General features: G+C 42.0%; 1 protein-coding gene across 2 annotated transcripts in view; it reads right to left on the reverse strand.

Annotated features, from left to right (window-relative positions):
- The window catches only part of ADAMTS12 (ADAM metallopeptidase with thrombospondin type 1 motif 12), a 332,472-nt gene that overhangs the window by 133,011 nt on the left and 171,904 nt on the right, over positions 1–27,557 (reverse strand). For both annotated transcript variants that reach the window (XM_040494910.1, XM_040494900.1), the window contains exons 4-5: positions 12,721–12,917; positions 11,797–11,880 (exon numbers count right to left, since the gene is read on the reverse strand). In XM_040494910.1, coding sequence (XP_040350844.1) covers positions 11,797–11,880; positions 12,721–12,917 — 281 coding nt within the window. The remainder of the gene's footprint in view (positions 1–11,796; positions 11,881–12,720; positions 12,918–27,557) is intronic.

Consider the following 27,557-nt stretch of genomic DNA (forward strand, 5'->3'; position numbering starts at 1 on the left):
AAAAAAAAAAAACTGCATAGACGTAAATGCACACATACACACTTACACACACAAATCAGTTCTTATAAAACTGATGAAATCTGAATAAGGTAAGGGTTTGTATTCATTTCTTGGTTATGATATTATACTAGAGTTATGCAAGATGTTATCACTTGGAGAAGGTGAGTGAAGGATATAAAGGATTTCTCTGTGCTATTTCTTCCAACTGCGTGTGACTCTATAATTATTTCAAAACAAAAATATTTTAAAAATATCTTAAAAATGATAACCGGTCTGAATAAAGGCTTGAGGGTTGCAACAGAAAATCTTACAATGCACTTTTCAGTATGATTCTATGTGGGTTACTTACTAGTTAGTCGTATGTCAATCCCATAGCTTTGAATCAAAGGGAAGCTGTATTCTTTGAGATGGGTTACGGTGGGTAGGAAGAGCCCACACACTCACACACCCACACCCGACACACTTCACGCACCTACGCAAAGGTTTAATTAAGTTCCCTGTTTAGGGGCGCCTGGGTGGCGCAGTGGGTTAAGCGTCCGACTTCAGCCAGGTCACGATCTCGCGGTCGGTGGGTTCGAGCCCCGCGTCAGGCTCTGGGCTGATGGCTCAGAGCCTGGAGCCTGTTTCCGATTCTGTGTCTCCCTCTCTCTCTGCCCCTCCCCCGTTCATGCTCTGTCTCTCTCTGTCCCAAAAATAAATAAACGTTAAAAAAAAAAATTTTAAGTTCCCTGTTTAAGTAGCCATGAATATAAGAACTTATTAGGGTTAAGGTGACCACACAGACAGAAGCAGAGGGAGGCCATCTCAGAATATTCTTCGGCTCACAAAATCCCTGGTGGGGGCACACAGCTCAGGGTGGGATACAACCAGATTGGAAAAGCTCAATTTTTGCTTCATTATTGCCCTTTTATATGTTGTTTGGACTCACCACTTTGGAAGACTTACATACTAATCCGTGAATGTCTGTTTAAGGAAAAGTGAATGTTTACAAACCTCTACTCTCCCCGAGCCAAATTCAGTGTCAGCAAGGACACATCTTCATCGTGGGGAAAGCAGAGTCATTTTCCAGATGTTGAAGCATAAACTCTGCTTCCAGTTTTCCCATAAATTACTAAGAGCTCATTTCCCTGAAGGGCCTTAGGTATTAGGCATCCAATCCTCTCGCTTCAACAGTGAGGAAATGCGGGCCAGAGAGGGGCAGTACTTTAGCCAAGTCACACAGCAGGTGTTGGCAGAGCTGGGCTTCGTCCCAGGTTTGCGGCTCCTAGTCCAGGACTAGTGATTTCCAAACTGTTGAAGACTTCTCTAAGTCTAGAAACTTCTGTAAGTTTAGACTTCAAAAAGTCTAAACTTTTTTGCTTGAACAATAGGAAAGATTTAACGATTAGCCCAGTGGATGATTTTTGCTTATTTCTTCTCCCCCAGGTCACACTGGGGAGGAGACAAACACAGGAAGAGATGCTCTACTTCTGAGACCCCCCAGCTCTCCATCCTCCTCCTGCTCTCTGACCACTTCTCAGGCTCCTCCTAGGTTCTTCTGTCCTTCTTTTGGCTCACTGTTCATTTCACTCTCAATCACAGTCAGATTTTGGGACATCACCTATATGCTGCTGACTCTTGAATCTGCATCTCATTCCAAACCTCTCTTAGAGTGCAAACTCATGCACCCAAATCTCTTGATGGACACCTTCTGGATGGCACCACTCAGCCATCCCTGAAATCCTCCCCCAACAATCTTAACCTATTCTTCCTTCTTCCTCGAAGTTGAACCGCCATCAACTTAGTGGTCTAATCTTAGAAACACTGGTGTCCACCTGTTGGTCTCCTCTCCCTCCATATCCTGCTTCCCCATCTGTCCTCAGGTGCTGTTAAATCTACCTCCCCTCCATTTTTATTCCCAACTGCCCTAGCTGAAACTCTGATCATTTCATGCCTGAGTTTCTGTTTGCATCATTTCTGAACTGTTCCCCCTCTTTCTTCTTCGTTCTTAAATCCATCCTCTGTTGTTGCCAGGCTGATCGAGTCAAAACCAGAGTCTGCCCATATCATGACCCATGGCTCAAGACTCTTCAAAGCCTGACCTCTAGGAAGCTCTCCCTTCACCTGCATGCAACCTCACAGTTTATGCTCTGGCAACATTCAGACTACTGATATTACCTCCAACCCCCCTTCCCCCCACCCACCACCAAATGCCACACACCATGGTCTATTTACCTTGCTGTTTTCAAGCTTTTCCTCTACCTAGAATGCCCTTCTCTTCTTTCTTATCACTTCAACCTATTTAACATCCATTCATTCTTTAAGACTCAATTTGAGCATTTCCAGGAAGCCTTCCCTGACCTCACTCTGGATTAGGGTCCTGCCAGTTTATCTTGCACATACCTGGCTCACAGCACTTGCTGCCCTAGGTTAAAATGATCAAATTGTGTGCCTGTTTTCCTCCTTAGCTTTTTCAGAATAAGGTCTGAGGTGTATTCCCCTACTTATCTTAGGCACTGCACATAGCCTGGCACATGGCAGGTGTGCAGACTAAACTGAGGCTGTGCACCGCCCCCCAAGGAATGGAGAAAAGGTGAAGAATACATCCACTGAGCCAGACAAAAGTGCAGCTCACATGGGTAAGAGGTTTTGTGGTGGGTCAGTAAAGAGGAAAGATCTCCTGTGGATTAGAGAAGCAAAACGTAAGGGGTCAGAAGTGTAAGAATAGAGCAAAAACCATCTGTAATAATAATTTTGGTGCCTTGAGGTAGGAACTGCTGGGAGGCAGTTCTACATGGATCGTTCATGTTTCTTCACATCATCTGAGCAAAAGCATGGACAGCTTTTATACATCCCCAAGGATGTTGTGTGGAAATAGGCTAGAGTACAGAGAGAATGTCCCCCTCCAGGGAAGAGGACAGATTTATTTGCTGCCTAGAAGAAAAAGGATAATGACTCCCTCTGGGGCACAAGCTGACAGGTTTGCTCACCACCTCCTTTCAAGGACTGTGATAAAACCCACTGTGTGCACAGCATCCACCCAGGTTGCCCCTTTCACCCCCTTGTAGGGACAAGAGGGGCAGCTGCAAACATGAAGCTCCTGCCTCATGCTGTGTTGTGAGTAATAAAGTCCTCTATCTCTGACCCAGAAGTCTCACGTCTTCTCCCAGCATCGCATCCAGGAAAGCATGGCAGGATAACTAGTGAGCTCGCAAGGAGAATAAAATCTAAGACCCTTCACAGTTCTCGACAAAAATGAGGAGAATGGACAAAAGGTGACTGTGGAGTCATGAGAACTATGTTGAGGTTGAACCATCTACACACATGGGTCAGCGTGGTTGTTGAGATTTGCTAGCTGTGGGACTACTGGCAGAGGGAGTGGAGGAGAGGAAAAGGAGCTGAAAAGTAGATGTCAACAATGTGTTCTCACATCCCAACATTCCTACAAAGCGATTCTGGAATAACCTGAGGGTTAGTCACCGATGAGAAAATAAAATGTTAGGAACTAAAGTCTTCCCCCAAAATTCTGCTTACTTTCTCCCTACTACTTTTGTCATTTTTTTTTTTTTTTTACAGACAAAGCAAGTGCATAATTAACTAAGTTGCTGATCATTTGCTGATCATTTGTGGATCATTGCAGGCTGGTACCTTGTCCCTGTGTAGAACTTCCATCTACAATATGTGACACTTAACACAAGTTCAGTAACGGTGTCGTCAGGATACCTTACGACTTTTCTAGTAAATGTCGTGACTCTTCCAGGAGGTTTTAAGTGAGCACAACTTTTCTGCACTCCCTCAGCCTCTTACTCTCCAAGTCTCATAAGACTTACTCTCCAAGTCTCATTAGTCCAGGAAACACTTGTTGCATTTAGTTTCTTGAATGCACTTGATCACAGGAGCCCCAAGAAGCATAATTAACTATGCCTCAAAACCATGAGCACCAAGTATGCCCAAGATGCAGAAGAATTTTGGGGAGGTCATACTGGCTCACCGAATATGGGGAGACTTGAGCATGTTCCATAAAGCATCCTTGTAATTATGTGAGCTTGTCAACACAGACCCCCATCCATGCTAATTTTACCCCCAGTTTCCTCTGTAAACAAAAATAGATTTCCCTTTTTGTTCTTTCACTGTTTTTTCTTCTCACTGTAGTTTCTCAAATGGGTCCAACTTCCTCTTTCCTACTCGTTTGAGTACTCAACCCTATCAGGGAGAAGACCTCAAGGAAATCTGCAACAGCTCACAGAAACAGCCCCAAGTGGGAGACAGGAAATGAACCTGCAAAATGTGGCTTTTGCTATAAATTGTTCTCTCTTGGTAAGCTCTCTGTATAATGAAAAAAAAAAAATCTTGTATGGATTTCCTTGGAATTCCTAGTAATTCCTAGTAATTTCCTAGAATTCCTAGTGCTTTGTGATTCAAAGCACAACCTGGATTATGTTCTGCCAGCCAGGCTCAGGTTCCTAAGAAAAAAGATACTGGACAGAGAAAAGAAAATAGTACAAAGTTTTACATGAAAACTAAGGAATAATTCACCTATCAGACAAAAAGTCTTGATTAAAAAACAAGTGATGAGTCTATAAATTCTTTGCCAATATTTTTGACATTTATCCCAAAAGAGCTGTGATTATATAGTGTAATACAGACCTAGAAATCCCCCTGGGGACAGGGGAAATCACCAGCCTGAATTCCCAAAGCCAACAGGTCTTTAACTCTAGAGTGTCGTAAAAGGAAACCCAACATTAAATCACTTGGAGACCAAGAGGGAAATTCATTCTCTGTGAAAACAGTCACCGTCTTCCTGTCTGTCAGCCCTCCCACTGCTCTTTCAAGCCAGCCTGACACCCTCAGGCTCCACCCCCGATGGCACAGTGACTGCGACCCATCTGGCCTCATCCCAGCTCACTCTGATCCCTCTTTTTTCTCTATCATCCTGTTCTTAAAAGGAGTCCCAGCTTATGACCCTAATCTTGTCCTTCAGATTTTCTATTTTCCTTCAACAACTCTGCATGGTTTCCTCATCTGTGAAATGAGCATAACAGCAACATACAGGGTTGTGGTTGGGCCTATGTGATGATGATGACAGGAAGAAGAATCACACCAACAGTAACATTTACTGAGTGGTTTCTACAAGCCAGATGCTATGCTAACTAATGCAGGAATTAATATGTCTGATTCTCACAGCAATCCTAGGAAGTAGATATTATTATCCCCATTTTACAGAATGAAGAAATGGAGGCACAGACGTGTCAAATAACCTACCAAAGATCATACAGCTGGAAAGGGGAGGGACTAATGATAAATGTGATTCTCTCCTTGATGTCAACTGCTCACAAGTGTTGGAGGGAGGGGACTAATCCTATCCCTAACCCTTGGCCCAAAAGGGGAACAGGGAGGCCATCGAATGAATTGGTCTGAAGTGGAAAGGGCTTGAGGCCAGGTCTGTGTCCAAGTCCTTAAGGGAGAATAAAAAGTTCAAAGGATAGGATTAGGGTCATAAAATGACAATGAGAGCTCGGTTCAGGGCTACAGGAAAGCAGAATAGGAATGAGAGCACATGGGCTCATATCTGAAGCTACTATGATTTCATGGCCCACAGTGTCTCAGTATGCCTGATATGTCCTTCCAGCATATTTTTTTGAGCACTTCAGTTTCCACTGGTCTGAAATATGACCACCTAGTCTTTGAGGAAGCCACCAGTTGCTCCAAATTTAATACCGTCTCAGATCATTCTAGTTTATTCTCAAAACGTGATGAAAATCCATAGTTGTTTTTAGGTAGCAGTGAATGACAAACAAAAACTGCACTTTACACATCATCAACCATAGTGTCTTTTGAACCTACCACAGAAAATGAAGCCCCAAAATGGTGTTAGCTGTCAGATGTGATTAGAATAAGAAAGATGAGAGTTGTAGAAAGTTACTATGGAAGAGGCCTACCTCAGAGACCCTGCCTCAGTATTCCCTGATGTGGGAAACAAAGGCAGAGGAAAATGGCAGATAAAATTAAATTTCCTTATAACCTGCAGCCCAATGACAAATACTTGAGGCTGGCAGAGTAAAACTTTTCTCCAGGGAACTCCCTCCTATCTTAATGTTAATGTTTTGCTAGAGGGAAAACAACCTTAGCTTGACAATAGCTAGGCCTCCAGGATCCTGGGAGTCTTCTTTAGCATACAAAAATCTCACTGGAAACTTCCCCTGGACTTTACCTCCCCCAACTCCCAAATATATAAGCAGTCTCTCCACAGGGTCTGGGGCAGCTCTTCCTACCCTTGGGTCCTGTCCCCATGCTTTAATAAAAGCATGTTTTTGCACCAAAGACGTCTTCAAGAATTCTTTCTTGGCCATCAGCTCCAGACCCCACGAAACCCACTATCACCCCCAAACCTCATCATTCTCCACCTCATATCACTTTCCATAGAGCCGTAGAACCATCTCTCTAATGACTTTCTTTCCATTTCATCTCTTAGTTTGAAACCATCCAGAAGCTCCCACAGAATTTGACCCAAATCCCTTTATATGGGCTCTATCCCTTACCAGGCTTGTCGTAACAGTGGCTGATCCTCATCTTTGTCCTGACTGCTGATTTCATGTGCTCACTCTTTCCCTTATCTATTACGTACCAATAGGGCTAGATGGTGAGCAGCACCGGACCCAGCCTCCGCCTTTAAGTCTTACATACTAATGAAGGGAAGTGCATCAATCAGATGTAAAATTACAACTGTGATATGCGCTGTAAAGAAGAAATACATAGCATTGTGAAAGTGTATAATAGAATCTTACTGGGCATGGAGGTCAGGGAAGGCTTCCTCAGTGAACTGACTCTTGAGCTGATATCTGAAGGATTAAGGTGTCAACTAAGTGAAGACAGGAAGGAAGACAGTCCAGGCAACAAGACCAGTGGCAGGAGAACCATGAGGGGAAGACTACTGCTCTATCCCAAAAGTAAAGGGGGCATAGTAAGAGATGAGAGAGGGAATCATAAAAGCACTGTATGGCTTTAAACCAGGGGTGGGGGCGGGGTGGAGAATGGGTGGGGGGGCGAGGGGGGGAGTGGGTATGACTGGATTACCATTTTTCTTAATGTTTATTTATTTTTGAGAGAGAGACAGCATGAGCAGGGGAGGGGCAGAGAGAGAGGGAGACACAGAATCTGAAGCAGGTTCCAGGCTCTGAGCTGGCAGCACAGAGCTTGAAGCGGGGCTCAAACTCATGAACCGTGAGATCATGACCTGCGCCCCAGTCAGACACTTAATGGACTGAGCCACCCAGGCACCCCAGATTACCATTTTGACATCATCCTGGCAGCAATGAGAAAATGAGATCAAAAGGAATCCAAGTCGACCAAAGTAAACACAACTGTAGCCCAGGAAAAAGATAACTGTTTTTTTGAATTAAAGTGACAGAAACGGAAAGAATCAGATAAAATTGGCCACCCCTAATGATGGACTGGATATGAGGGGTGGGAGGAGGTGACATGGTTGTCCTCTGGATCTCTGGCTTCCACAACTGGAAGGGCGATGATGTCAGCACAGAAACAGGCAACAAACCTGTTGCATGGAAGTGAGCAGGTTGTGACTGGCTCTCTTCTCTCTCTCCTGTCCCCCGCACAGTCCTGTCTCCTTTTTTCACAGCAAGGTTATTGAGGCTCCCATTTCAGGGTTCATTATCAGTGTTCACAAGGATGAGTCCTCATATGTAAAGTGCTAGTTTAAGTGTTCAAGCTACTAACCATGCAGGTCCCTCTACCTGGAATATCCTTCCTCACTGGTTAACTCCTTCTCCTCCTCTACAACCCAGCTTAGCCTCCCCTATCTGGGGTGCTCTTTTACTCTTTCTTATACTCATGGCAATCTCAATTTGAAAATTTCTTATTTTGTGCTTTTGTGCATTAGACTCTAAGCCTCTGAAAATCAGAAAATGAGACTCATATTTGTATTTGTATCTTTAGAGGCCAACATAGCTTTTGACATACAGTTAATATACCACAACTCTCTTCTGATTCACAGATGGAGAAAAACAGGGTATGGAACAGTGATGTCACTTCACCTTTGCAGAGTTACCTACCGGATGAATGCACAGTAAGACTAGAACTCAGGTCTTCCTGCTCAGAGGAGTCCCCTCCCAATAGCTCACATGCCTCTGGCTGCTTGCCTGATGTCAGGTAAGGCTGGAATCATTGTTTGTTGTGGTTGGGGCTGCTCATTAGTCAAAGATTTGAAGAACAGCTTGAGCCACTATCTGGGAATCACAAAAATGAGAATTGCACATTGCAACTCTTCAATGAGCCAGCAATTCTACGGTCAAATTATGAACCTTGTACTACTTGGAGATTCTATAAAAGCCTGAATGAGGAAGATACTTGGCAAGCAAAAGGAAGAAAGCCATGGATTTTTTTGTGCAAATCATTTGTGTCTCTGCTCTTGCAAAATGAGGACAGGAAGAAGGAAAATAATGTAATTGTGATGGAGTCAGAGAGCAGCCAATCAAATTCTTTCAAAGGGTTCTGTAAGGGTTGCTTTTAGGTAACCAACTTCAAATAATGAAACCATGAGTAAGGTAGAAGGGCCCACAGCGACCTCCAATTCCCTAGCTGAATACAAACAGGCCCATTAGGCAACCCACCTCAAAATATCCATAAGCCCTGGATGACCAATGGGTCATTGGTAACCCATTGGTTACTTACCCCAGGACACAGATACCAAAAAAGGAAAATTACATACGTTCCCATACCTCCTTACCTTCTCCCTTAACTATAGCCCCCACCCCCCCCCCCCTTTGCTGCCTTATGGCACAGAGTCTCTCCTTTGCTGTCCTGCCCACTGCTCCCTTGCAGTGTATTCAATAGACTTCTATCTCCTTTGTTCTGCTTTGTGAATTCTTTCACTGCCTGCACCTCTGGCCTCCAGACTATGGGGTCACCCCACATCCAATCGGGAGACCTCCACAGACTCCAAGTGGCATTGTTTCCCAGGGACAGAGAGATGTGGAGCTGTAAGGGCCTGATCCATGGAAGCCACAATTTGAGGTCTGACTAGCACTACCAGTGGCACTGCTGAGGGGAAAGGTTTTCCCTTTCACATTCAGAAGAAACTTCTTCTTCTCTCTCTCTCTCTTTTTTTTTTTTGTCTGAAAACCCTAAACTTCTACATATTCTGCAGCTAAGCATGCATATTGGCCAGACCATTACACAATAGTGAAATTTTATCTTCCAAAGTATTAAAGCATAATTTTTACAAAGTTAAAAATGTAACTCTCATACAAATATATAGTAAGCATGATAAGAATGTATTTAACTCATTAATAAGAAGATAGACAAGATGTCCATGTTATGGAAACTGGTCCGGATCACCCGGCAGAAGAACCTAGCGGCACTCAGAGATCTTGGAAGGAAGGAGGTTTATTTTGCACCGGTGCGCCCAGAGGAGATCATTCTCCAGAGATCTGAGCCCAGAGCATCAACAGAGGGGACAATTTATAGTCTGTGACTTCTGTATCCCTTATTAGTAGTAATTTGGCACCTGTGGCAAGCAGGGTAGGAAGGAAATCTCAGAAGGGGTGTCTTCTGACAAGGACTGGAATTCCCTTATCAGTCCTGTCGGCCATCTTATAACAGATTTTTTCCCTAACATCCAAGCTAGTTCAAAGGCAGATATAGGAAAGTGACGTCACTATAGTTGGTGAAACTATAAAGAAAGAATGCTGGAATACGATTGCTAAATTAGATACAAAATCAGTTAATGTTCCAGAGACCCATAAAACCACAACTTTCAGAGTTCTCTTCTCTGCTGGACACAAATTATCCTCATCTCTACCAGGCAAAAACCATTTGTACCCTGTCAGTTAATACTTAACTTTACTGTCTGGGTCCTAATCAATAGTAAATAATAATCAAGGTTACATTCTCATAGAATCAGATAGGTCATGTTAGAGTTGAAAGGATACATTGCTTTTGTTTTGCTTGGTTTCTAATCACTGGATGAATTTTCATAACAAAATGTTCACAGGAAGGAAAATAATACATCCATCAATATTCTGAGATACCCAAAGTATGCTTGAGTGATTAGGAAAGTGGGGGATGGTAGCGGAGAGAGAAAGGAAAATGGATCCAGGCTCCAGATACTATTGTTTTTTAAATCTTCTGATTGTGGAGGCCAGAAAACCATAAATCTTGCCTTGAGCATTTTGATCTCAGGTCTCTTGCTGAGGGAGAGTTGAATGATGCCATTCTTCACATATTCAGCTGCTGGGTAAGGTCTATAGATTGCAAAGACATTCCATCAAGTTGGTTGGTTCATTAACTCACTATGTTTCACTTCATTCATTTGTTTGTTAGGTGCTGGGATATAGCTAATAATAATAAAGAAGGGATTCACATTCTGATGGTGGCTAAGATAAACAAGAAAAGAGTAAACAAAGACACAGAATATTAATGAATTGAGAGAGCAGTATCAATAAAGGAGTAAACTTCATTCTGCGATGGAGAAGACCAAGCAAGGTTGAGTAGGTTGGCCACTGAGACTTCTCTGGAGAGAGGCAGCAAGTAAACAGAGGTCTGACAGGCAAGAAGTTCCAGCCATCAGTACGGCGAAGGAAGGTGTATTTCAGGCATTGGGTAACATAAGCACACAAGCCATGAGGCTAAAGAGGGCCTTGTGTGTTCCAGAACCTATCTGAAGTCCAGGGTGTTCAAGGGTGGGAAATAAGGCAGAGAGTGACATATGGAAAGACGAGTGGATGGAGTCATGATGATCATGAAAATCTCTGCAGGACATGACAGAAATTTTTTATTTTGTTCTAAAAACAACAGAAAGTTATTTAACAGTTCTGTGCAGTGGAGCAACACAAATTTGCATTTAAAATTATCATTCTAACTGCTACATAGAGAATGGATTATGGAGGGCAAGTCTTAAAATAGGAAGACCACTTGGGAGTTCACTGCAATAAGAACCAATAAGACCTAAAGCAACATAATGACTGTAGAAATGATGAACAGTGGGTGACTTTGAGATGTATTTTGAAGGTAGTCTTGTGGGCCTTGCTGTTGAATGTAGAAGAGAAGAAAAGCAGGATTCAAGACTCCTAGGCTTATGCTATGGTTCAGTAGCAAAATTTACTCAAATGGGTAACACAGAGGGTTGGAGAATGGGGTCAGGGGGGAGGCAGAACTGAGACGATTGGGGCAGAGAGGAATCTAGAATTCCACTGTGGACTTACTAAGTTTGCCAGGACTATGGCCCATCCAGGGTGAGATGGCAAGGAGGCAACTGGATGTGAGTCTGGAGCTCAAGTAAAAGGTCTCAGTTTGAAGTATCAGTTGAGAGTCTCAGCATGTAGAAGACATGTAAATCTCTGAGAACAGATGACATTTCCAAGGGGAAACGTGCAGAGAGCCAAGACAGTCCAGAGTTGAGGGACAAGAATTAATTATGCAAGAGGTAAATAAACAGTATAAAGGGTTCAACATTTCCATGTTGCTCCCAACTTTTATTGAAACCATGCAACCATCTCATGATTTAGTCTCTTTCACTGTGGAACACTCTTAGTCACTGCTGCAAACCTGATTTGTGTGTTACTAGATGAAATGACCATCAGATGAGTCCAATGACATATACCTCAGAAACATTCTCCATCTCCCACTCAACAGCACCAAATTCCCAAGAAAGTAATACGGAAATATTATTTTCTTTCTTACTGGGCTTCTAAACACCCTTTGGTGTCCCGTTTCTCGTCTCTCAAGAGCTTTCCTGAAAAAAGAGGTAGGGAGGGTAAGGGTAAGGATGCAGGACAGTAGAGTGGAGAAGCTATTCCTTACCTCTTCTTCTTCAAGTAGAATGAGCCGAACCACAACAATGTGAATTGCATTGCCAACACTTGGGTTATGGAACAACCCAGTGACCTAGAGTCAGAAATGGAAAACCATTAGCTCACATGCATAGATAAATACCAGAGTGGGGGGGGGGGGGGGAATAGCACTGTGATGCACTTGAAATAAATGTTATTTTATAGCTTAGGAATTTTGGGGGGGGGGAGTGCAACAAAGAGTGAGAAATGCCCCCTGGCCCAATCCATACTATGATACTTAACAGCAACCTTTCCAAGGTGACTGACTAGCTGTGTGCTTGAGGGACTGATGCCTTTCTTCCCTTTGACCCTTTCCCTGATCCATAGTCTTTCTCTCTTGTATTATCAGTTCATTAGTCAAATACCTTTTCCCGTCTCCATTAAGACTAGCACTCTCTCTAACACTCTCTCTGGGAAGGCAGAAACACCAAGGATACAAAAGGGAAGTCTGGAATTAGGGGGGGTCATTAACTTTATTCCAATTCTAATTCTAACTGCCTTGAGGAAAGCATGTTCTAATCTTTGCCTCAGTTTACTTATCTGTGTGCTAACAAAAATTGATGAGATAAAGTCACACTAAAAGGATTGAGTCACTTGAGCAATACCCAGTAGAAAATATGTGACAAATCCCAAATTTCCCTAGGATACACACCTTTAAGAGATAGAATAATTAGCCCTGAATTTCCATCCTTCCTCACTTAGGCAGGGAATAGATTCATATATCTATATTTATATCTATCTATATGTATATAGATAGATATATATATGTATATACATAGATATAGATACAGATATATGGAAAGAACAAAAAAGGTATCTCTTATTTTTGGAGGGTAGAGCATATCTAATGACACTGTTCGCCAGCTGCCTCTCCCCACTCCAGGGTCTGACATACCATGTTCATGATGGTGAGGATATAGGACTCCACATTGTCACTCCCATGATACTCAATCATCTTCGTGTCAGCCACCACCAGTGTCTCCACCCATCGCTCTTTACTGATGGAACGCCGGGACAGGCCTCTGCTAGGCCAGTGGTTCCTCTCCCACTTTTCTCGCTGTTGCTCTAGTGTCTGGGAGGTGGCAAGACTGTCTAAACATGAAGGAGAAGACAGTGGGCTAACTCTATGTATTCTCATATACTACTCACTTCTGCTTGTCAAGATGCAAGACCATAAGTTTAACTTCTGTTTAACATTGTAGGAATGCAAGGTTCTTATATACATGACTGAAATGGAAGAAGAGATCAATTTAAATGATTATGACCAAGATAACTGGAATTCGCATCTTTTTCTTAAAGTTTATTTATTTTGAGAGAAAGAGAGACATCAGCAAGGGAGGAGCAGAGAGAGAGGGACAGAGGATCAGAAGTGGGCTCTGTACTGACAGCAGAGAGCCCAATGTGGGGCTAAGACTCACAAATTGCCAAGATCATGACCTCAGCCAAAGTTGGATGCTTAAATGATTGAGCCACCCAGGTACCCCTGAAACTTGCATCTTATAGAGAGGTTCAAAGGTACTTCTCTGAAATAATTATTACCTATTTCATTAAATAGACTCCTCACTATTAAAAAGATGTTATAATAAAAAATAAGAACTTTTTCTTCTTCTCTTCCTCCTCTAAATATTTCAGTGCCTACTATGTGCTAGGCAGTGTCCTGGGTTTTAAAACACCAAGTTGTTTATCCTCATGAAGGTTTCAGGGACGTACTTCTATCTTTGTTTTGCAAATGTGGGAATTAATGTTCAAAATGACTGGTTCAATAATTTCCCCGAAGTCACATAGTCTATAAAGTCTGGAAGATCCAGGGTTTTCTATGCCCTAAAATCATGTACGTTTCATATACACCACACTGTCTCCCGCAGAGTAAACATGCATACAACAGGAGAACATGAAAGCTGCAAAAGCTGCATATACTTCAAGAAGGTATAAAGATAGAGTTGATTACCCTGGTTTGCTATGTAGCCCTTCTGGGTTCCTCAGTTTCGCTATCTGTGTGACGTTAGAACATATCCAGTAATATTCACCAAAAAAATGTGACATAATTGTAGGTCCAAATAATTTCAAATTCACTTCTTGTCAGCTTTACTTGAAAATAATAAAGCTGTACTAGGTATAGCACTTTTGGAAAATAACCCAGGATTGTGTTAGCCTTGAAGGGAAGTCTTGTGAATATTTGCGAACAAGGAGATGGTTGACCTCTCATCTGCCTGTGGTAGAACAAGTTTCTATTTTCCTTCTCCACCTACTTTGCAGGGATAAGTACGTCTTCCCTAAGAAACCTCTAGAGATGTTACCAATGGGTTCTGACTCTGCATCCTTACCTACCCCCCTGTCTGTCACCCTCTTTTTGAGGATGGGAACATTTCAAACTATGTTTCCAAGTCTCTCTGTACAAGCCAAGGAGCAAGCCATACTCCAGTCCATGTGGGATCTGTGTTCTAGAAGGGGCGTTAGCAGACCAGGCCAAGTAGAGGAATCCTATCAATCCAGTTTGGTGTGTTCAATCCAGTTCAATCCATCTCCTTCTCTCAATCCCTCTTGTCCTTGCCATGTGGGGTGGGGAATCTCCTCCAAGCTGCAAGGATGACCAGTGCTCTCCATGACCTTATATGTCTGGGTGAGCAGCTATAAGCATCTTCACCCAGTGCCCTAACAAAGCCTGTAGTCCTTGGTGCCCCTCCTCACTTGGTCCTGTAGGCTCATCACCCACCCCCTCAGTGGGGGTCCTCTTGCAGAGGCTTCCGCTGGCACGAGTGTGCATTGTGCAGCCCAGTCATTAAAGCAGGACCCCTTGCTCCAGGCTGTGGCTATGGACACCCCTCCTCTCAGGCCACAGGTACCTAAGGTTAGGACCTGGCAGGAGGCACCCATAAGACTCTGGTAGGATAAAGGTGATTTCTCTGCTTCTCCCAGTCCTTGCTTTTCTTGTGTCTCTGCCTTTACTCCCCCTCCTCCACCTTTTATCTCCTCAGTGTTGAGCAAAAGAGTTTAAAGGGGAAAAAAAAGATACCTTTAAAGCCCATGAAGTTATTTTCAATTTTTCCAGCAAATAGTCTGGTGAGTTCTCAGTAAACGGGCATGTAGGAAGAAACGTGGAAATGAGAGATGCAGGCTGGTAAAGACATGTATCGATTTAACGTTTTCAACAAGACCTACACTGAGCACTTGCTAAAGGCCAGATCCTGCGCTAATGAAAATGTCTTCAGGTTTCACGTACTCCCCAAGGAGAGAGATATCTGTACTCATAAACAGTGCCAGAAGCTTTGCAGAAGTGGTAGTGGTGGGATTCCACCTGGACCCTGATGGGACCAAGCTGGGAGAGGATCGTATACACCCAGGCCGACTCTGTCCTCATGAAGTCATCCCAGACTTAACAGAAAAATTGCTTCTGCTCAAGAATTTCAGACTGTACAAGAAGCCAGCCGTACACACTTCTCTTCAAGGTCTGGTGACAAAGCCAGACAGTTCTGTAGTGGCAGGTGAGGTGCCAACAATTCTGGGAGGCTCTGACCTTGCCACCCCCCCCCCCCCCACACACACACATAGTCAGCTCAGGATGCCATAACAAAATACCAGGGCTTGAAGGACAGAAATGTGTCTTCTTCCAGTCCTGGAAACTGGAAGTCCAAGATCAGGATGCCGGCAAGGGCAGGCTCTGGTGAGAGCTCTCTTTCTGGCTTGCAGATGGCTACCTTCCCACTATCTGCTGACATGGTTTTTCCTCAGTGTGTGCATGTGGACAGATTTTGTTCTCACCCTCTTCTTATCAGGCTACCAATCGTGTTGAACTAGGACCCCACCCTTATGACTCCATTTAATCTTAGTAACCTCCTAAAAGCCCTGTGTCTGAATACAGTCACACCGGGTGGGGGGTGGGGGATTAGGGCTTCAACATGGGAAACCTGGGAGGACACAATTCCGTCCATACCCCACACATACTTTGTTCAGAGATCTCTCTTTTGGGCAGGCCTCTAACTGAGAACTTCCACAGTGCTGTAGTTTCCTGCTCCTCGAGGGGCTGTCCAATGTTTTTCTTCTGACAAAATTCTTTAATAAAACTTATAAAAATGAATATTTAAGAATTCTCTTACCTCGCATTGTTTTCCTTTTCCACCCCCAAAGAAAATACAAAATTATCAACACCCACACACATATACCCTCCAAACTATAGTGACATTCTCTACACAGGACTACATTAGAGTTTAAATTGGTGAAAAATCAAGAAAATTCCAAGAAGTGATTGCAGGGATGATTTTTTTTTTCTTCAAAAAACAGCTGACAGAAAGTAAAGCAATTTAAGTAAAATTATTTTCCAAGGTTGTCAGAGGTTCTTGAAGTTCACATTTCAACTACAAGAAGAGAAGCTCGCATCAGAGCCTGGCCTTGCTGGCTTTGTAAAGAGCCAGAAGGGCATCTCCTTTCGCTTTATGACCAGTGCCTAATACCATGCCTGGCAAACAGTGGTGCTCAATAAATGTTTGATGTATGGGTGAAGGAAAAACTGAAGATGATCAGAAACAACTTATGAATCACAAATACTGAAGAATTGCAAGAGTTAGTTGTCTACTTTTGCCTATTGGATGGCTTGTGTCAATTAAAGAATGTTCCACACTGAGACTGTGAAGTGTCTGTTTGAAGGGGAGAAATCTAGCCAAGTGGGCAGTTTTGGGAAGGACAATATCTAGTCCTGACCCAGGACTGACTTTCCCAAACCAGAAGCCAAGGAAATGCAGGTATCTGTATTGTCTGATGAGGGGTGCAGGACACCCTGTGCACTAACAGAACAGAGGGCCTAGAGATCTCTGGGGAATACAAATAACTGACTTCTTTTTCCCTTCCCCAAACCCCAAGTGCTTTAGGCAGCTCTTCACAAAGCTCTGTCTCATTTAGAGCTTTCTTGGGTAGCAGAGCCCATCTGTCAGACTCAGGGTCGCCAGGACATCTCCAGGTAGGTTGAACCATGGCTTGAGCAAGTTGCATGGAGAAGACTCAAGCTTTCCCAGGGAGCAAGGAAAGTGAACACAGAGAGTGGAAGACTCAGAAAATTATAAGGTTTCTTGGACTCTAAGGGATGTTTTTTTAGCATGCCAGGAGCTTCTAGCATGGGCAATAAAGCCACTTCTTCCACTGAAGGACTTGCTCAAAGCTCTGTCTCCTATCCTGACTCAGCTCTTCCCTCACCTCAATTCTCTTCTGCTTCCCTATGCACAGATTTTTCATAGAGAAGGAGGATTTCTCCCTGGCATGAAGGATTACCTACCACTGACTGGAAACTGGATGTTAACTGCACCAACTGACAGATTTGAGGCCCAGCTTCCCCCAAGAAGATCCTCTCAAGTTAATCTTCTCCAGGCCACACCCAATAGCTTCTAGACGCCCATCTTCCTGCCATCAGCACGAGTGAGGTTCCTGAAGCACAACGACTCAGCAACAACACAGACATGGACAGCCACCTCTGATGAAATGCCTAACAAGAGCCTGGTCTGTGATAAACACTTTTTTATTTGATAATGTACTAGTTAGTTCTCAATAACCATATGAGATAAGTCTTATTATTGCTATTTTAAAATAAGAAACATGAGATTCAGAGAAATTATAAAATTTGTTCAAAGTCATATGGCTAATAAGCAGCAGACCAGCATTTTAGATGAGTCGGTCTGAATCTCATTCAGATTGGTGCTGTGGGGATAGTGGTAGTGTTCCTGGGAAACCCCTGTCTGGAAACTGCAATGTGTGGAGTAGAAAGGGTTAGCTCAAAACAATCATCTTAGCAGAAAAGCTGGATCAGGCACCAGCTGGCCCCAAGCTCCAAGTCCCTACTAGTCCCAAGCAACGCTTGAAGGAAATTTGTGTAGGAGAAGCTCAATAGGTAATACGTGATCTTTTGAAACTGGCTTTCGGGAGACAATGTCTCAGTTCTCTTGTATAATCCAGACACATGCTACTTAGAGAAGATGTCTTGGATCCAGAGTTGGTGGTTAGAGAAATGACACCGGGAAAAAAGAGGAACATCTTAAGTCTGATAAGACCTAGAAAGCTTTGGTTCAGGCCCACCATTGACAATTGTTTCACTCCCCATCCCTATGACCTTGGCCAAAACCACTTCTCCATTGAGCCACTTGTAAGCCCCATGACCTTGGGCAGGTGTTCTCATCACCACCCCTACCCGACAGCCGTGTAGTGAGGAAATTAAACTGAACTCCTACGTTAAAAATGTATTTTATGGGTACCTGTCTGGCTCAATCCATTGAGCATGCAACTCTTGATCTTGGGGTTGTGAGTTTAAGCTCCATGTTGGGTGTAGAAAGATTACTTAAAAAATAAAAAAATAAAAATGTATTTTAGTAATGAAACCCTTTCTTCAAACCAAAATTATGCAAAAAGCAAGGAAAAGAAACAATCCCAAAGCAGATGTGGCAGATGGTACAGAGAGGGACTCCACATGGCAGAGCTTTAAACCACCAGAAGACACCATATCTAAGGGTCTTTTCAGCCCTGGTGTTGTTTCAGTTGAACAAACACACCTTCCACTGCCACACAACTGAGCATTTTGCTGCTATCACACATTTGCAACCAGATCCCCTTCTTGGCAGAACACTGCTGCCTTTTCCAACAGAGCTGAACATCAGTATTGGAGCTCATATCCATTAGCAACAATAGTTGAGCTGCCAAAGGTGTCCATCTCTCTGGGCCAGCTTCGGGTAGATTTGAAATGTCCCAGCCAGGGAGCTCATTTTCATTAAAAAGAAGTATATCTTACTCACTGTGAACTAAAACTATTTTTGTCCTTAGGTAAGAGACTTCTCAAAACTGGCCACTGTTAAAGTGAAGACATATGTCTTTAGAGATAAACAAGTGAAGAAACATGAGTCTAAGTGTTAGTTAGTAACTAGTAGATGTCAAAAGCAAGTATTTCCCAGGGTTAGGGCTGTGGACCAAAGTATCAGTATGTGAAAAAATGAAAAATTATATAAGCTCCCCACAGGCTGACTGGTCCTGGCTGATAACACCCTCACTTCATTGAGAACATGTCAAAAAGGTGGGAGAAAATGAGAAATCATTTTTGAGATGAGAAATCTCCCAAAATGATAACACAATTAAATCAAGTACAGGTAAAAGGGAAGCTTTTAAATCTCTCCTGAGAGCCAATATCAGAATCAGAATTTATAAAACAATATGATCCATTATTATCTTACTTTAAATTGTCAATTTCGTTCATTGCTAACACACGATGACAAGCAATTCCACTGAATTGAGATCTAATTCCACACACTTTCTTTCCCTTCCTCATCTTCTGGCAAAAATGTGCTGATGAATTTCTCATAATGAAGACAAATGTGGAAGAGGCAGATAGGGGCAGAAGGAAGACCAAAAAACTCCCAAACTTAAGTAATCAACCAAGGAGGATAATGAATCCCAGCAAGCTGAAACACTGATAGAACTCTAATGACACACTTTCCTTAGCTTAGTAACTGAGGGACTTCCACACTTCCTCCAAGGCACTGTGAAAGGCTTCTTATACATAGCCTCTACATCCTCAGTGGTGAGCTCTTCATTTCTGAAGGTGTTCAGAAAGAGTTTATTCCTGCACAGTTACATTTTCATGTATAATGTAGAATCCACCAGCTTATAAATAACTAGCTATACAGTAATACAAGCAGGGAATTTAGTACACTGTTTCCCATGCTTTCTTGACCTTGGGACTTGTTGCTTTCAGAGCTCTCATTAATACGTAATGTTCCATGGCACATCACTTAGGAAATACAGCTTTTAAGGATTACTGGCTCAGGAAGGAAATCAGATTAAATGACTGCTAAAGCTTTTTCAGATTATAAGGACCTGTCATTCTAAGATGATCTGTATGGAAATGAAGGGGAAAAACATGTCTTTTCCAGGAGCTACAGAGTGGGAATGGAAACCTAGGGTACCTGTGTCTTCAAGTACCTTATGCTTTCTTCCTAGGGTTCTCCTTGGTCTTAATGAAGGTTTATATCTTGATGGATCAGAAAGACCTATTACTTAAGTAGAAAGACTGAGAAAATGGGAGAGGCAGGAGAGGAGCCTCTTGAAGAATGGAGCTCTTTCATCTGTGGGGAGATGGGTGATGGACCAGTATGGGGCATCTTACCAATTACCTAGGGCTGATCCTAAGCTTCAGCAAGACCTTCCAAGGCTCACTCTGAAACTCCAGGTCTACCTATTCTGGCAGTACTTTTAAAGATTATCAAATGCTACAAACATAGTACATGTTCATTAAATATGATGCCAACAGCTTAACAGGATTTTCTTAATGCTCACAGGGACTTCTAGCCAACTGTTGTCACAAGAAGGAAAAATGAATCAGTCCTATCCAGATGGATCTAGGCCATTCTAAAGTGGTGGGCCACCTAAGGTGGAGGCCCTCTCAGCTCAGTGTCCCTTTCTCATCTGCCTAGGTTCCTGTCCAGTTGTTTATATCAAATCCCCAAAACTATCATACAAAATACTGAACATGCATAAGGCAATTTGTGCCTGCCTTCATGATGACTGTGTCAGGCCACCAGTTGTCCCACTATTTGCTTTTCCTCTTTGATTTTTTGCTGGGCACACGCCCTCCTAGAATACAATAACGCAGCATCCCTTGCAACTAAATTCTCACCAGTGGGACCCAAGGGAAAGCACCACGTCTACCTTACAGAACTTAAAAGGAAGACCCAGGAACTTCTTTTCTACTTCTTCCTTCCTGGCCCTGAGTGTGGATGGACAAGAAAGTGGAAGCCAGACATCAAAGAAGATAGAACAAGAGAGAGGACAGGCAACAAAAAAGAGTCTGAGTTCCTGATGATGGTGGAGCACTGCACCAACCTTGCACATTTTATCTCCAAATTTCACTTATGTGAGAGAGAAATAAAAGTTTACTTTTCAACTAGAATGGAAGAGGGCTGTTTTGTCTGTTTCGTTCACTCTTCTGTCTAGACTAGTTCTTTGCACGCAATAGCAATATCTCAAATAAATACATCTTCTTTGGGGTTTTCTGTCACACATAAACATATAATCCTGAAGGATATGATGACTTAACCACCCTCTCCATGTCTGTAAGTGCTATCTCTTCTTATCCATAACCCTGAGGGGGTGGGTTGCTTTCCTCTCCAAGTGGTAGCATTTGATCCGTCTCCTCAGATGGGTAAGTTGATCGAGTGTAAACAAACAGAGGGTTCACTTTTAATACCTCCACTGTATAAATAGCAGGAATGACTGACCACCCCAAATGGCTTCCAGAAATAGCATGATCAGAAATGGCTTCCAGAAATAGCATGATCAGACTCGTGGGGAAAACAATGCCATGAGTCCCCTGTATGGTCTTCTTTACAGATCTGAATGTGCCACAGTTTCGTGGAAAGAGAAGGAAAACACTATTCATGCTTGGGAACCTCAATTCTTACGTGCTTTTAAATGAAGCAAGAAAATTCTTGGTGACACCTACTGGGTTGACTATTAGTATTCTCCCCAGTCATCAAAGGCTGAGCGTGTCTGTTAGAAAGAAACCTAACAGTGAGCTACTTTTGCTGCTGCTATCCTCCTAGTCCACACATAACTGCTTGGTATTTCAAGTCACCAACTTGACTCCAGGGCATAAATAGATCTAAGTTCTTCTGTACCCCCAGAGTCCCTCAGAAAATGGATATCCTGAGTAATAAATATTAACTTGGCAAGACAGCAAGTAGTCAAGCTGCAAGTTAAGATCAAAGAAACCTTTGAGGACACCAATCAGAGAGCTGTCTCCAGAGACCAGAGAAGCCATCTGCCCTATCTTTGAGCCGACACCAAAAGAACAATGCCACCCTGATGAGACCATTTTTTAAAAAGGTGAAAGAGACCATATTTACATATGGTCATACTGACATATATATATGGGTATATTCTACACATACGTATATAATGGGTGTGTTTACATACTCTACTTAATGCTTAATTTCACACCAATACAACTTCTTCTATGCCCGTTTATTATAAGTACTATATTTATTCATATAAGTTTCTCTTCTTCTCCTAGCATATATGGCCCTCCCCTACCCAGAAACTAGACCAAAATAGGTGCATTTCTTTACAGTTCCTCTCTGGGATATTTTTTGTTGGTTGATTGGTTTGGTTTGATTTCTAATACACCCCTTCACTGAGAATGACACTTTTTCCTAAATTTCAGCTTTATTTAGGTGCCTCCTTCTGGCTGTCGGCTTTCTATGGGCTCAGAAATTTGTCCCCGGTTGCTCACAAATGGATTCTTAAAATCCAGAGTATAGAGCTCCAGGAAACTATCATCTTTGTCTCTAGCATTTGGTTAACCTCTGCTGTCTGCACTCCCATCTTTCTCCCCCATCCCTCCTCCTCCTCCTCCTCCTCCTTCTTCTTCTTCTTCTTCTTCTTCTTCTTCTTCTTCTTCTTCTTCTTCTTCTTCTTTTAACCTCTGAAAGCTTTGTTCATGTTCATGGCCACTCTACTATCTGTATTTAAAGAAAAGAGATTTTTTTGAAGCTCTTTGTCCAGAATTTTAAAGTTCCCCATACTGTAGGGGAAGGATTTCCCCTAAGGATTTAGGGGCTAAGGATTTCTTGTCTATCATATTTTGTGTTCTTTTTCATGGTGAAATCCAGCCCCACTATATTTATGAATATAGTGTATTGAGTTTACAAAAATGTTTTTGTAAAGTAGGAAATGCTATAGGGTGTGGAGTTTCCCAATGTGTTATAAGAATCTGGTTTCCTGAATAGTCTAAAGGCACTGGAGGCACTGAATGTATCATCTTTTATTAGGCTTCAGTGACACATACACTTGACACAAGAAACAAATTACAGTCTTAGGGGACATTATATCTGCTGCAATCATGGATCACTTTACTCTTGTGACAACTGCCAAAAAGATAGATTGCAGTTTGCTTTTTTTCTAGTAAAGGTCAGGATGATATTATTATTGTTATGAACCAAAGGCAGGATTTTATCTATTCTCAAATGTAGCAAATAAATGGATTGTCTTAGCTCAAAGCTCCATGTTTATCTTCTGCGTGGGTCATCCTGCTGGCGTGGACAGCATCTCCCTGAGGGGGAAGGCTTTCTTTACAAGGGAGAACTGGACCAGTGCCTCAGTCACTGTGTAACTCAGCACTCAACATTGAGCCTGGTGTCTTCTAATATGCAGTAAGTGTGTGCTGAGTGAGTATATGGATTCATTTGCTTAATATTTATTTGTGGAGCTGGGACGTTATATAGAGCATTAAACAAAACAAAAAAAGTGTTCGCATTTTAGTGAACCTAATCTGAATTTCATTATTCATTCATTCCAACTTCTATACTTTGCTCAACATATTTACTCACTTCCAACCCCCAGTCCCCAAAGTAGAGTGCTAACAACAAATCACGCATCAAAATCAGGCAAATTTTGTTTCCTGAAGGAAATGCTGTTCTAAACGAAGGTGCCCTCTTGCTCCGAAGGGACCAGGGAAACTACAAAGTAATGAGGCACTCCCATTTCAGCTCTCAAATTTCTTGGAAGCTATGACAGAAAGTGGAATTTGGCGTAATTTTTTTTTCTTTAATCCACTTTATTGTAATAGTTTTCTATGTTATTTTTATAGTTAGAAAAATAAACTTTAAAAAATGTGAAGACCCTTGGGGCACCTGGGTGGCTCAGTCGGTTAAGCGTCCAACTTCAAATCAGGTCATGATCTTGCAGTCTGTGAGTTCCAGCCCTGTGTTGGGCTCTGTGCTGACAGCTCAGAGCCTGGAGCCTACTTCGGATTCTGCGTCTCCCTCTCTCTCTGCCCCTCCCCCGCTAATGCTCTGTCTCTCTGTCAAAAATAAACATTAAAAAAAATTTTTTTAATGTGAAGACGCTTTACTTTGATTTTCTTCACATTTATAATAGCAGCATTTTTTCTGAATTCTTTATCCAATTCTCTTGTTAATGTTTGCCCTTTTAACTAACCAGAAGCTATTCTCCCCAATCATTTAAAATGCCTCTCTAGCAACAGCAATCACACAGTAACCTATGTAATTATTGAGAAATATAAATCTACCCAATTTGTCTATTCATTCATTTTCTGGTTCTCCAAAGAAAGGAAAATTGACTAGGGTGGGGGAAGATGCAAACTTAAGGAGGAAAAAAAAAAGGAATTATTCCCTCTAAGTTAGCAGCCATTCTTCTATGAAGGCATGTGATGGCAAAGAGCTTTGAAAATGGGAGCCAGTATTTCGTTAAGGAACTAGAGACACATGAGGTAAACAGGAAGACACTGAACTTAGCCAGATAAACACACTTCTGGGGCACTGGAAAGAACATTGTCCAGGGAAGCCCAGGACAATCCATAGGCCACCAGCCATATGTGGCGCCAGAGCATTTGAAATGTGTTGTTCATGTAAAACACACCCTGGATTTCAAAGAGTTAGCATATAAAGAAAGAAAGAAAGAAAGAAAGAAAGAAAGAAAGAAAGAAAGAAAGAAAGAAAGAAAGAAAAACAAAGAAAGAAAGAGAAAGAAAGAAAGAGAAAGAGAAAGAAAGAAAAAGAAAGAGAAAGAAAGAAAGAAAGAGAAAGAAAGAAACAAAGAAACAAAGAAAGAAAGAAAGAGAAAGAAACAAAGAAACAAAGAAAGAAAGAAAGAGAAAGAAAGAAAATGTAAACTATCACATTAACAATTAACATTATATGTTGAAATGATATACTGGATATTGTGGGCTAAGAAAATTATTAAAATAAACTTCGCCTGTTTCTTTTTATGTTTTTTTCTTCTTGGCTTCTACAAAATTGAGCATGACATATGTGATGTGCATTAGATTTTTATTGCATAGAACTTCTTTAGAGCTCAAGACCCTTGGTTATTAATCCAGGGTCTCCTAATTATTTGTCTCAAGTTGACCTCACAGAACTGCTTTATAGAAGGAGTACATTATAACATGGGGGGAACATCAAGTATGATACCCTCCACATACTGGAGTCATAATAAGTGTTATTTTGTTTTCCTCTATCTTATCTGCAACTCAAGATATAATATTCGTGATAGGTCAAAACCTCATTCCTCTTATTTTCCATTAAATTTATTTAGTTTCACTGATTGGGGAGAGCCATGACTTTAACCAGCCTGGCTGCCTCATCCCTGTCCTCGCCTTATGAGACATCTTTGTTCCTCATGCACTAGAGCACAATGACAAGGAAGCAGCATTAGGAAGCAAGTGACTTTACTTATTCTTTTTTTCTGTGCTGTTTTTAGGAGAGGGAGAGAGATCAGATAGTTCTGACACTTAGATTTATTCTAAAAAATGACTTCCTGTCCATTAACAGATGAACAGATAAACAAAATGCAGTGTATACATACAATGGAATGTTATTCAGCATTCTGACACCTGCTACAGCATAAAGGAGACTTGAGGACTTTACGGTAAATGAAATAAGCAGTCATCAGAGGACAAATACTGCAGGAAGCCCCGTACAGGAGGCACCTAGAGTAGTCAAATTCATACAGACAGATAACTGAATGGTGGTTGCCAAGGGCTCCCAGCGGAGGGAAAGTGTGAGGACCTATTGTCTGATTGGTATACAGTTTCAGTTTGGAAAGATGAAAATGGTTCTGGAGATGGATGGATAGTGGTGATGGTTGCCCAACAATGGGACGGTATAGTTTATTTTATATAGATTTTACCATAATTAAAAAACGAAGTAAAAAAAAAGGTAACCTCCGTGGTAGATGGTGGATGTTCAAGTGAACACCGTTCCACCCAACCTCCTGCACTTTCTATGGCCACATCAACAAGTCCCAGAGTGACCTTTAGGTCCCTAAGGAGACTTCAGCAACAATCACTGTTTCACAATCACTAAAGTGTGCTTACTAAGGCATTAACATTTCAACAAGTACCGCTGTAAAAGTAAGACTTTTCTAAATAAACTTTAACATTTTAATTAGCCAGAAATTCCATTTTCCAATACAAATGAGGTTTGGCAATAATGTTAAGTTAAAAGTTTTCCCTGAAACTTTCCAGGACTCTTGACTGCAGCCTGGCTGGTCCCACCCTCCATGATTTTTTCCCCTTGTCCTAGAGCTACAATCCACCCATCACTGCAAGATAAGCTGGTTTTGGCTGAACCTTTATGCCTCTGCCCACTTCTGCCCTCTTGAGGCTATTAAGAGATTTCTAGGCAGCTCTTTTTGGCTTAATATTGTCAACCCGAGATGTGTCCTCTGTAGATGGGCTTGCTTTGTTGGACTATGTTTCAAGCATACAATTTTTCCTCTCTAATCTTCCACCTAACTCCTTGTTTACACAAGAAGGGGACTCTGTCATACCTCTTTCCACATACACTCCTCTCTGAGATGTTGCTTTGGGCCCCCCAGCTTTAGAGATAGAAAATCTGGAATTTTCTCTTCTCAAAAATAGGGTAGTAAAATTCAATTTGTATACAGATCTTCCTTGACTTACAATGGGGTTATGTCCCAATGAACCCATCATAAGTTGAAAATATCATTAAGTTGAAAATACATTTAATACACCTTACTGAACATCATAGCTTAACCTAGCCTACCTTAAACATGCTCAGAATACTTTGACGAGCCTACAGTAAGGCCAAATCATCTAACACAACCTATTTTATAATAAAGCATTGACTATGTCATGTAATTTATTGAACGGTACTGAACGTGAAAACAGCATGGTTCTATGGGTATAGAAGGTTGTAGGTGTATTTAGGCCATTACCCCTAGTGATGGCGTGGCTGACTGCGAGTTGTGGCTCCCTGAGCTTCACTTAGGGGTGACAAAAATGTTCTAAAGTTGACTATGGTAATGGTAGAACCATTCTGTGAATATACTAAAAGCCATTGAATTGTACACTTTAAATAAGTGAATTATATTTATTTGAATTATGTCTCAACAAAGCTGTCATTTTTTAAAAAGCCTATGTGAAGAAGATGAAAAAACAAGCTGCAGACTGGAAGAAAATATTTGTAAACCACATATCCAACAAAAGACTGGTATAAAAAAATACATAAGGAATTCTCAAAACTCAATAGTAACCAAAAAATCAAAATAAAAATGAGCAAAAATACTCTCAACAATAGCCAAATTATGGAAAGAGCCTAAATGTCCATCAACTGATGAATGGATAAAGAAATTGTGGTTTATATACACAATGGAGTACTACGTGGCAATGAGAAAGAATGAAATATGGCCCTTTGTAGCAACATAGATGGAACTGCAGAGTGTTATGGTAAGTGAAATAAGTCATACAGAGAAAGACAGATACCATATGGTTTCACTCTTATGTGGATCCTGAGAAACTTAACAGAAACCCATGGAGGAGGGGAAGGAAAAAAAAAGGGGTTAGAGTGGAAGAGAGCCAAAGCATAAGAGACTCTTAAAAACTGAGAGCAAACTGAGGGTTGATGGGGGGGTGGGAGGGAGGGGAGGGCGGGTAATGGGTATTGAGGAGGGCACCTTTTGGGATGAACACTGGGTGTTGTATGGAAACCAATTTGACAATAAACTTCATATATTGAAAAAAAAAAAAAAGAATGACTAAAAATGAGCAAAAGAGTGGAGCCTGGGTCGCTCAGTCAGTTAACTATCCAACTTCGGCTCAGGTCATGATCTCATGCATGGTTCATGGATTCCAGCCCCGAGTCGGGCTCGGTGCTGACAGCTCGGAGCCTGGAGCCTGCTTAGGATTCTGTGTCTCTTCTCCCTCTGCCCCTCCCCCCACTTGTGCTC

The sequence above is a fragment of the Herpailurus yagouaroundi genome, unplaced genomic scaffold (assembly GCF_014898765.1).
Source record: "Herpailurus yagouaroundi ecotype Mexico unplaced genomic scaffold, PumYag 29, whole genome shotgun sequence".
Taxonomy (NCBI): domain Eukaryota; kingdom Metazoa; phylum Chordata; class Mammalia; order Carnivora; family Felidae; genus Herpailurus; species Herpailurus yagouaroundi.